Consider the following 11,828-nt stretch of genomic DNA (forward strand, 5'->3'; position numbering starts at 1 on the left):
GGCTATTGAAGTCCTTTTTATGAAAGTTTCTCCCTGAACCTATATCCTGCCATGTTTTCCCCAAGCATGAGCAGAGTCTCACATTAAGGTCTTTGATCCATTTCAAGTTTATTTTTGTACAATGTGAAAGACAGGGATCCAGCTTCATTCTTCTGCACACGGAGATTTCCAGCTTCTCCAGTACTATTTGTCAGAAAAGTCCGTGTTTTCTATAATACATGTTTCGCATCTTTGTCGACAGTCATGTGGCTGTAGCTGCATGGGTTCATAGCAGGGTCCTCTATTCCACTCCTGGCTCTGTACTCCCTGCTGTTGTTCTGACTATGATTCTTAGAGCAAAACAATATCTGTTATGGTGAGGATTGTTCTTTTTCCTCGGGATTGCTTTTCAAGTTCTAAATACTGAGAAAATGTGTTACAAAGATATCAGAGGGTATCATAAAGCTAGGTTAATAGTCCATACAAGAGTTGGCTGTTTATATTGATGTCATGGACAGCAATCAACATGGAGACCTTTGGAGGCCAAGGCTTGTGGAATCAGGGACTATATGCAGATCTTCCCAGCCTTCTGATAAATTTTGCTTTTAAAAACTTAATATTCTCTAAAAGCTTATTAAAATTTAGAAATTTAGGAAAGTGGGAAAGGAGAACTATTAATTTTCGATAACAAATTATGGTTCATGATAAAACCCCACATAGAGAATTATAAGAATAAATAAAATTCAATTCATTGGATGTAAAATAGATAAATAATTTTACATGTCTAGGAAATATAAAGTAAGCAGCCCAAACCAAAATAGTAAGATAAATAAAACATCAACAATAACAATAAACACACAAGAATAAAATTAGCACATAAACGGATATAAGCTTATATATATTCTTATGTGCCTCTCTGTGCCCCCATCCCCATTCTCCTTCCTTACTCTCTTCTCGTCTAGCTTCATGATATAGAAGGTGAGGGGATTAACTCGTTCATGAGAAAGCATGGCTGATTATACCAGATGCAAATAGATTTTTGGCAGAGTTTTTGAAAAATATTATTATATCAATAGATTTTAACATAAGCATCTGATGAAATGCACAATTTATTAATGAATAAAATAACCCATGAGATGTATAAGATGTGTTAATTATATTAGCCCGTGATGCTGTAACAGATGGACCCTACTGTCTCGACACCTTAACATGCTAAAAGCATCTTTCCCACACAGTCTAAATGGGGTCACATGATTTCCCTTTAAGCTCTGACTAAGGGCCATAGACTTCTTTTTTATTTAATGAGTCAGAAATACATATTTCTCTGAGGGTGGGGGAGAGACAGTGCAAGAGATTGTATTTGAGTGGGAGAGGCTGTCTGTAGATATGACTGGAGAGGACAGTGCTGCTCATATACCATTGGTAAGAACTTAGTCACATGGTCCAGCCAATTCAAAATGGCCGCAAGGCTACAACCTTAATTTGATATTCAACATAGATTAGTATTCCCCTGTCAACCTTTAATAGGGCTTTGTTTTACAAATATTTTACAATTTTACCTTTTACTGTTTGGAGATGTAAAACACCTGGATTTTCAAATACTGAAAGGTCTGAACTTTCTAGGTCCAATATCTATCTAGGCCCAGTGTGTCAGAGAATTTTATTATTAAGATCAGGCACTGGAAGGCTAGAGGATAATTATCAGGAAAATTGTTTCTAGACGTCCTGGGACTGTTTTGTGTACACATATAAACTTTCTCAGGAGTTCTGAACACAATGGACAAGACTCTCCTGTGTCCACTACCAATGCCTATATTTTCCCTTTTCTTCGACGTGGTGATCTCTTGTGGGTAGTGTTCATTAACTGGGATTAGACTGGCAAGAAATTTAGGGGAATTTAGTTTAGGGATTTATGTTTCTTTGGTACAGGAGAGATCTTAGAAAGATGTGCACCTAGTAATATGTGGTCCAGAGGGAACTTTCTTAACTTGACAGTAACATTCCAGGTAGTTTAACATCATAAGACATAGCAACAAAATAGGTAAAACTTGAAAGGAAGAAATGAAACTAACATTCTATATAGAAAGTCCTATTGCCTGCATCAAAACACAAGGATATCTACAAATTTGTATGAATTTAGAATAATACTTTCATTAAATCAGTTGTATTCAAATATATCAGCACCAATTAATAAATAAAATTTAAGAATATTAGCATTATAATGGCAATACATCATCCACAATACCAGAGGATAACTTTAATCATGGGCAAGTGGGAAGATTATAAAAGGAATGGCAAATCATTTGGGAAAAGAAACAACAGAGGGAAACTAAGTGGATAAGTTGATCGATATACTATGTTCATCGATGAAGATAGTCTATATTGTTATAAGCATTAGCTTTTTCTGTATTTGTTTATATTTCTAGTACCGTTCCAGTTCAAATTCCAACAGTTTTTAAAATTCTTAAATTATATTTTAATTGTGTGAGTGTTGTGGAGTAGTGTGTGTGTGTGTGTGTGTGTGTGTGTGAGAGAGAGAGAGAGAGAGAGAGAGAGAGAGAGAGAGAGAGAGAGAGAGAGAATAAAACTTAAGGGAATTTGTTCTCCCTTCCACCATGTGTGTTTTGGGGAATTAAAATCATAATGTCAGGCTTGGTAAAAGCACCTGCATCCCTCGAGCCATCTCATTGGCCTCTAACCATATACATTTTTAAAAAAAATTTGACAGGGTGGTTTTGAAATCCATGTGCAATTTAGCAATTAAAACAAGGTAAAAACTTAAAGTAACTAAAAAAAATCATATTTTAAAGATGACAAAGGGGCCATTCTATATAAAGCATAAAACCACACTTTGAACATAACATAGAGATTACCTAAAACAGCAAGACATATTTTGACATGACGCTAATAAAGATTATCAGATAAGTCCTGAAGACTGACTGGCCATGGTCATGGGCCGTACTGGATAATAATTTACTGACTACTCCTTCTCATATAGAAAACACAATTAGCTCTTTATCTCCTGCCAAAGTATTAATCTCAGCCAGGTTAAACATCCAAGGAGAAAATTAGAAGTCATAGAGGAAACTAAGAGAGTGTGGACTTGGGTAGGGTGCTTTAGTTGTAAAAATAAATAAATAAATAAATAAATAAATAAATAAATAAATAAATAATAAAGAGTCCCTGAGAAGAAAGATATTTATAAACTTCCAAATAAATTTTACAAGACTATGAAAGTCACTTTAAACACAGCAAGAAGGGAAGCCACTGACAGGGAGAAAATATGTCAGCGAATACAAGTAGCAAAGATTTCATATCTAGAATTTCAAAGACCACAGACATCCACTCACATCTCTGAGAGAGACTGTTGACTACCAGTTCAGTACACATAGAGAAAAACATTTGTGGGAGCCTTTGTGTTTCTTGGATGTTACAAACAAATATCCTTTATGAAAATGGATAAAGAAGCTGACATTCATTAATACATCAGAACAATACATATGGAAAACAAATGTGTCTGTCGTCTGTCTCACACGTATAGAGATACTATTTAAAAATTTAATGTTGAGTGAAAAAGTACTGGTTGTCAATGGCTATGTTATATGCTAATTGCATTTGTGTTCCCCAAGTATATGAGCCCTCTCTCTAAAGTATGTCCTATTATAACACATCTTCAGAGTGTAGCATATGGGACTGCAAGCTCAGCAGAGCCCTTGGTTAGCCAAGGACCCTCCACTGAAGTCGTTTGTCATGGTAATCGTTTACAGGTTTTCATCTAAAGATGTTTGTGTGCTTCTGGTTGACAATGTATTTCTGCTGTATAACAAATATTAATATTTTTTCATCATTAAACTGCTGCATGGCTACCAAAAAATATGATTTTGGAATATGTACACCAGAGTGATAAATATGTTAATGCACAAAAACACCATCAAATATATTTTTGATTTCTTTGGTTTACATGTGGTGAAGATCTATAAACACACATGGAAATGATAAACTATAGAAGTTGAACGTGCCAAAGAGGGCTGCTTAAGAGTTGTCAGTATGGCTACTTGGTTTGTTTTGAGACAGTTTTACTATATAGCTGAGTAAGTCCAGGCTATGGAAGTCCTGTCTAGCTTCAAACTCATAACAACCCTTCTGCCTCAGCCTCTCATGTGCTGGAATTACACATGTGAGCCATTATACCCAACTTCCTATTTCTTCCTTTCTTTTCTTTTTTTTCTTAAAACCCCACCCCCTATTTCTTAAAAGGCAAACAAAACTCAGAAAATATCAGTAGCAAATGTGAAAATTGCTAAAGATCTCAAATGGGAACAAGTGGTATTAGTTTCTATTTCTTCTATGTCTTTAAAATGTTTTATAAGTATTAATATACTAAAAAGGAACAGACTTCAATGGCCAACTTTCTTTCACTTGACCTGTGTCCCGGATATTTAGGCACACAGTCCCCTGTTCTAGAGGCTCACCCTGTAGTAGTTGGTAGAACATCTGTTGAAGGCACACTGTGCACTAGTTGGTACAGCATCCTTAGAGGCTCATTCTGCAGTAGTTACTCGAGTATGGGTTATGAATGGGCAAGTCTTTTTAATGGCCTTTTTCTGTGACTTCTTTATTTCTTTGGGGTAATGCCTTCTATGCTGTAAATGACATACTTTTGCGTCTTGATAGGTTGGAGTTGTTAGCTGTTATAAATAAAGTAAAATATATTACCAGACCCACTTCATTGACCATTTCAGACTTTAGTTAACTAAGTACAATTTCTAACTTAGATGCATGCTTCTCTTTAAACATCCAAGGTGTTAGGGCATATGTGGCATTTTCCTTATGCCATGAGAAAAATGACGAGACGAGTCATTGAACTGTGGAGGGATTTTGACCCATTTAGCCTTTGATGATGGGTCTGAGCTACTAAAGATACTGTAAAGATTTCAGAATCTTCATAAGATCAATTTTTGCCCAAGGTTGTTTTATAGCTTCTGTGACCCATTTCTAAAGAAATAAAATAGAAATAAAGTAGGGCTCATTCAAGTTGGATGTTTGGCTAACTGGACTCTTTCTCTACTCAGTCTCACTGGTGCATTGGAGTCTGTTGTGGGATCCTAGAAGACTCTGGCTGTGTGTCTGCCAGTTTCGCTCAGGCAGGAATTCCTGGTCAGGCTGATGAAAGCTTCCCCTTTTAACTGGACAGCGCCTCTTCCTTTGGTTGGATGTTCTTGTGTTGTATTGCTTATAAAATGGCCTTCTTTCCATGCCATGTGCCTATGTTGCATAGTCAGTGGTGATGTTAGTGGTAGGTGGCCTTTCTTGTAATTAGAGATCTATCCTGAGACAGGCTAAAGTTCAGAGTTTCCTTTGCAAAAATGAACAAGTCTTTGTTTGAAGATTAACGCCATCCCCGCTGCTCTAACTGGCAGAATCGCCTGAGCCGATCAACGCCTGCAGTGAGCTCTCGTACCAGGCTCCCTGTACAGGTTGTTGCTGTGCAGCTGCAGACGCAGGCTCATTCCCATTGTGGGTCTGTTGACAGCTTTTCCCTGGAACAGTTTGAGGAGTGGGGAGCCCTGTTTCTGAGACAGAGAAGTGTTTTCACACCTGAAGTGCAATCTCACACCTTGTGTTTCTCAGCAGATAAGTGCATAAAATAACACATCAACCCGGAATAGAAAAAAGATCAACGTACAAAGAGAGCCCTAGGTTGTAATTCGCTTCCTACCTCACAATGCTCTGAGAGGAAATTACAGAGATCTGGGTTTACGCTTTTGAAAAGTTTGACTGCTGGTTAGCTGGGGAAGCGAGCTGCAAACGCAAGGCGTCTGCCTGCACTGAACACAGAATACAGACTGAGGCAACTTAGACAACACCTAAACATTTTGATTCAATTTTTTTTAACGGTATCATGCATCTAAGTTAGAAGCAAAGCTTCCTGTTATAAGTCCAAAAATTATCAATGAAGTGATTTTAATAACATATATTTGTGGGGATAATTTTCTTTGTAACGAGTCATTCAGAAATTTTAGCCAAAGGAGATGAAGTTAATAAAATTTAGATGCCTTCTTTTCCTTTTGGCAACTAAAAATAGGAATTAGTCAGTACTTCATAGTATTTTAGTATAGGGGTCTTAAAATGGGTGGTTTTGCTTGAGTTTCTTGTTTGAAAATAAGAGAAGATCGAAAGAAAAAAAAAGGTTTAACTCTCTGTCTGGTGATGAATATTCATCATAAAATTGTTGTTGAAAGTCTAGCCTTCTCCCCACCCCCATCAGGTACTAGGCCAGGCATGGGGGTTCTGTGCCAAGCGAGGCACCCCTTCTCTTTTCCTTTGAGGGACTGGCAGCTTGCAGACAAGAAACCGCACAGTGATGACGCATGCTGGGGTAGGGTCAAATGAGGTGCTAATGGAGATGGAGTCAGCAGGGATTCTGGAGAAAGTATTGTACAAATCCAACTGTGATGGGAGACATTAGGGGAAGGTGGTTGGCCTCTGGGATATCAGGATACTGGCAGAGTGCATGAAGCTTGTGGCCAGAGTTCCAACATGAGATGGTCCAGAGAATGGGTAGACTACATGGTGACTAAGAAGAGAAGATACACTTCAGCCAAGGCATAAAACAATAATTTGACTATAGAAGTATGTCCTACACATGGAGAAAAGAATGCATACCCGACATACAAATCATGACTTTCTCTGAGTTCACACGGCTCCTATGGCACATGTGCCTGGGCACCTCCATGCATACTCTGCACAAAGAGAGGTTCTAATGAACTTCAGCAGTGTGCCAGACGGTGAGCTGTACGAAACAACAGACGTAAGGCAACGGTTTTTCCTTAATAACCTATGCGAGATGTGGTGGTTCAGCAGCAAAGACCAGTGGAGAAATTTGAAGTCAGTGTAAAGATTACGACTTATTGCAAAGCCCTGATAGTTTCTCATCCTGCTCTTGTCTGCTTTTCCTGTAGATACTTATGGAAAGCTCTTCCTCCTCAACTGTGTGGGTCAAGAGATGTCCCGCTGCAAGACGTCCATTCGGCGTGGCCAGCCCAACCCCGTCTATAAAGAGACCTTCGTCTTCCAGGTGGCCCTCTTCCAGCTCTCGGATGTTACCTTGATGATTTCCATTTATAGCAGACGCACAATGAAGCGTAAAGAGATGATTGGCTGGATTGCTCTGGGCCAGAACAGCAGTGGGGAGGAGGAGCAGGAGCACTGGGACGAAATGAAGGAAAGCAAAAGCCAGCAGATCTGCAGGTGGCATACACTGCTGGAATCCTAGGTTTATCAACAGCGTTCGCGTGCTACGCCAGCCTTGCTTATCTAACACCAAGTCAGATCACGGCAGGTGGAGGAGCTTTCAAATGGAGAATTTTACTAATCTTGGGTCATTCCGTGGCATGGGACCATCTCAAAGGTTCGATCTGAGTTTAAATGTTGTCGTGAAAGGAAACCTACATACACAGTACGGGCAATGGTGTCTAGTTGAGACCACTGGCTATATCACAACTTGTGCTAATGGATGATTGTGTTTTGGTTCGCACTATGTGGTTCAGCTTCCTCCTGCTGTCTCTTTTTGCTGGGAGAATAGCCTGAGATTTCAAAGGAGCTGTAAACGTTACTGTTTTCCATCACTGAGGTGTATGAATCAGACTCTTCTCAGTGTTCAAAATTCCAAAACAGAAATGAATCAGATGCTGAGCGTTACGGAAGGACGTAACCAACCACAGGCCTCTGCCACCCCTATTCTCTTTATGAAAAAAAAAAAGCCCTGTTTATTTAAAAGGCAATTGCTATAAATTTGTGGTGTAAAATAAATTTGTATTCATGAAATGTCTCTTTTTATCTCAATTAGATATCACGATTTCTAAAAGAATTGGGGTAGACAAATCATCTTAGAGCTCTAAAGCAGTTAAAAAAATGACTGTTATCTGACCTGTCTCTTTTTGAATATTTAAGATTTCCAAAGTCAAGGATTTTTGTGCTTTCTTATCAAATTGGTACCCAAAGAAGAAGAGGAAAACCTAGAAGATAATTTAAGCCTTGGCTTTCTTGATGTTTCAGAACCTGTCATTCATTTGGATTAGACCTTTTCTATAGATAATTGTACTGACTCTCACATGTATTTTTTTAATGTACTTCTGCATGCCAGCCACATTCGTCTTTATGCTCTGTACCTTGCTAATAGAACATAGAAAGATGCATACAGTGGATCTCAATAAATACTGATTTGATTGACTTTCACGAGTGAACATGTGAAATCTTCTGAGTGAAGGAATATTGTCGTTTGGTGTGGAGTAACACTGAATCCTTGGGTCATTTAAAGGACCCAGCACTGATATTTCTTACGTGTGCAACAAAATGTATGAGTGAATTCTTGTCTGTGGGCACACCGTTTAGTCCCCAGCACCGGCCTAGCCTGGGTCTGGGCACGAGGCTTTGCTTATGAGTGGTTCGCACACACTTATGCAGCCACTTTAATTGTCTCTATTCCCAGCTCTGAGATCTGAGTCTTGGTGTCTTTTACCTGGAAGTGATGAGGCGGGAAGGAATCCACCCTTAACCCTGTGCTCACCATTACAGTTTCTCCGAGCAAAGGCCCAGCCCTTTTAAATTTTTCTGTTTTCTTGTTGACTTCTGTCCTGTCTTTGGGAAGAGTGCTAGCTAGTGACGGATGGATGCATGCTGTCGGAGCCACATAGCTTCCCCCACAGCGCTACATTTTGACAGATTGTAAGCGTAGGCTGCAGCACTTGAAGAACGTATTTATTCCTTACACTTCATAATGGTTATCCCGACGAGACCAGACAAGGGCCCAGGATAACTCGACTAGATCACAGGGATCAGAGTTTGGGAAGAAAACAGTTTTATATGGAGGGGTAAGAATTTGCAGAATAAACTAGTATCGCAAGGCCTTTTCAGGCCCGTTGGATGGGTTTCCCCCACTTCCCTTGGGAAGACCTCAGAGCGTCTTCTCAGCATCATGCCCACTGACTGCCGAGCGGTCTCTGCGGCGTGATGGTGTCACGGGGTAGAACTGAGTGCAATTGATGGAGGAGCGGCGAAGAATTGGCTTTTCACATCCCTCCCTCTCTGCGTGCCTTGTGTTGAAAGGAAGCAGAGCAGCCTCCTTACGCCTCCCTTCATGCCGCTGGCATAATAGCAGCATTCATTTTCAAATTTACATTTGAAAAAAAAATCTGTATATATTGTACAGGCGGCCCTGGATTTCCCTCACCCATGTTTGCCTGTTCTACATGTTGCCTGCCTGCATCCGTGGCTTTGTGGTCCCTGCTAATCACCTGTGCTTTCTGCTCTGCTCCTTGACTCGCCCAGTTTTGGGGGTTTTTCTGTTGGTATATCGAGCTTAGGATGACGTTTGCAACATTTCCCCCTTCAAAGGGAAAAGCGTTTCCTCACTTTTTAGTAATTTTTTTTTTTTTTTTTTTTTTTTTTTTGGTTAGTGCTACTCACTGTATAACACGTGCGCATCCTGATTACACAGCAACGCTCGCCCTCAGCGGATGGCACAGACATCAAATTCTAAAGACAAGATGCACTCAAATGCGAGGCTGAACGTTTTTTTTTTTTTTTTAACCTCGATTTGAAATTCCGCCTTAGGAAGATCTTTGGATTTCGTGCACTTAGACTCTCTTATTTCCTTGGCAAAGTCTAGACCCAAATGCATTTAACATGTTTTCCACTTGAGCGTTCACAGCTCCATTTGCTTCTCAAAAGAGTTATGAAGGATAATTAGTTGGCTCTGTGGTGGGAAAGCTGCTTTTTGCCTGTTGTAGCTAGCTAATGATTAATACCTTGTGCGGAGCTTGACGCGGAAGCGATGCCGCGTTCGGTTGTACCATGGTTCGTTCCTGAAGTGTGTGCTTGTAAAATAGCATCCCTGAGAGTACAAGACGCACCGGGTTTATGGAGTTTTATCACGGGTCTTCTTTCAGGGCTGAATTGAGAAGGGTTGGTTTCACCAGTCATGGTGGTGGCTGTTGTACTCTCTGCTCCCCTCTGACGATCGCTGATTTTCCTTCTTTCTTCCTTAATGGACTATTCATCAGGCAGACACACACCTGCTCTGGGCTCTCCCTGCTTCACTGGTTCCCTATGAGAGATGAGAGATGCACACTTGTTTTGGATCCTGTTTTTACTGATCACATAACTCTTGGACTGAGGGAGCCCTGCTTTCCCTGACATACAAAGAATTTATAATGACCACGGATGTACTATCCTCAGCATTCCGCCAGCATGAGGCCTCAGAAAAGATCTGGGTCATGTACGCGAAGAGGCACGGCATTGGGTCCATGGTTGTTCAACTTAGGTGCCATTGGCTACGACAATGCTTTGGTGACAATTCAGGCATTGAGGCAAGCGTTGGCATTCTCCACAGTGCTAGGTACCACAGTGTGCCTGAAGCACGCCTTCTCCCTTTTCACCATGTGCTTTCACGTTCTACAAATGGCTGTTCCTTCTTGTTCATTGTGGTTTATACTGGGGCTGTACTGGAAGGTATCGTCTGAGAATCCAAATCCTTTCTGAGCAAAGCATTGTTTAAGTCTCGTAGCACGCTCGTTGATCTACTAGTCTTTCAGAGCGGACATTGTGCTATGCGTCCACCCCAACCTGGCTGTTCTTTCCATGTAGAGGACTTAGTACGTAAAGATGTGGGAAGAATCACTGTAAATGACACCAAACAGCATGGAAACAGTTTGGGGATAGGATCTCACTTAAAGGTGTGAAACGAAACAGACCCAGGCAGCGAAGCAAGCACCTGCTATGTGAACGTAGGTGGGTTCAGGTGGAACCTGCTACGGGGCCATGAGAAAATGGCTTGCCCAGTCCACACCCCAGTGTCCTCAAATGGAAAGCCGAGTTAGTGCCTGCAATAATGAGTTATCAGTGAAGTCGCAGCTGCACTGCGACCAGAAAGGCAGCTGCTACACAGCTAATATTCAGTATCGCCGCCTCCTACTCTCGCTTGAGAGAGAAGTGTTCTGGGTTTGCTTCTTTTCCAGGAATGTGGCTATGACACGAGGTGGAAACTCAAAACATTTTTTTTTTCCAGAACTTGAAAAAAATACTTCATGAAGCTGGCCTAGATTTGCGTAGAAAGTAAATCTTATCAAGAGATAAACATGACTGAGTGAATTACATCGTAATAGATATCGAATAACTACATCTACATCTTTTATTCTCTTGGTTTGAGGTGATGCACAACCTGCATAACTTCTCTTTCCATTTTGATCAACTGCACACAGGCCTTCCCTTAACCTGCTCTGCTGCTCATATGCAGATAGGGCCCCTTATTGTCCCCATCAAAAAGTTTGCTAGGGTTTGATCGTGATCCACAAATCAAGCAGTGTAATACCACAGTGACCTTCTTTAAAAGTATTTGTGACTTTAAAACTCACATTACACATTTATATCTCTAAAGGGGATGAATTTAAAGCTGTGAAGACATACGAGTCCTTGTCCAACCGGAAGGTTCTATTGAGAACCAGTTATCCGTGTCATCCATGTTAGATCATAATGAAAGGAATTCCGTGATTCCGCAGAACCTCCTTGCCTCCTAGTTTGTAGATACAATGGGAGTATGTCCAGTTGTTTTCAGGTGATTCAAACTGGCAAGTGACAAAGACATTCTAAACGTTTAGGAAAGCGTTGGGTGACCTTTAATCCACAGAAGTCAGGGACACGTGATTCAAGCACCTCAAGTGTCACTGGGTGCCATGGGCCAATCATCTTCTGTGTGGTGGCAATGGCGGTTTTGAGACAGGATCCTGTGACCTTAAACTCACTGTGTAATTGAGGATGACCTTGAGCTTCTGATCCCTAGGTAGCTAAGG

General features: G+C 40.6%; 1 protein-coding gene across 1 annotated transcript in view; it reads left to right on the forward strand.

Moving 5' to 3' along the window:
- Syt16 (synaptotagmin 16) overlaps positions 1-8,225 on the forward strand; it is a 30,804-nt gene extending 22,579 nt beyond the window's left edge. Inside the window, exon 5 of the mRNA XM_032909127.1 lies at positions 6,942-8,225. Coding sequence (XP_032765018.1) covers positions 6,942-7,255 — 314 coding nt within the window. The 3' untranslated portion in view covers positions 7,256-8,225. The remainder of the gene's footprint in view (positions 1-6,941) is intronic.
- Positions 8,226-11,828: the final 3,603 nt, after the last annotated feature.

Source organism: Rattus rattus, chromosome 7, assembly GCF_011064425.1.
Source record: "Rattus rattus isolate New Zealand chromosome 7, Rrattus_CSIRO_v1, whole genome shotgun sequence".
NCBI classification, from domain to species: domain Eukaryota; kingdom Metazoa; phylum Chordata; class Mammalia; order Rodentia; family Muridae; genus Rattus; species Rattus rattus.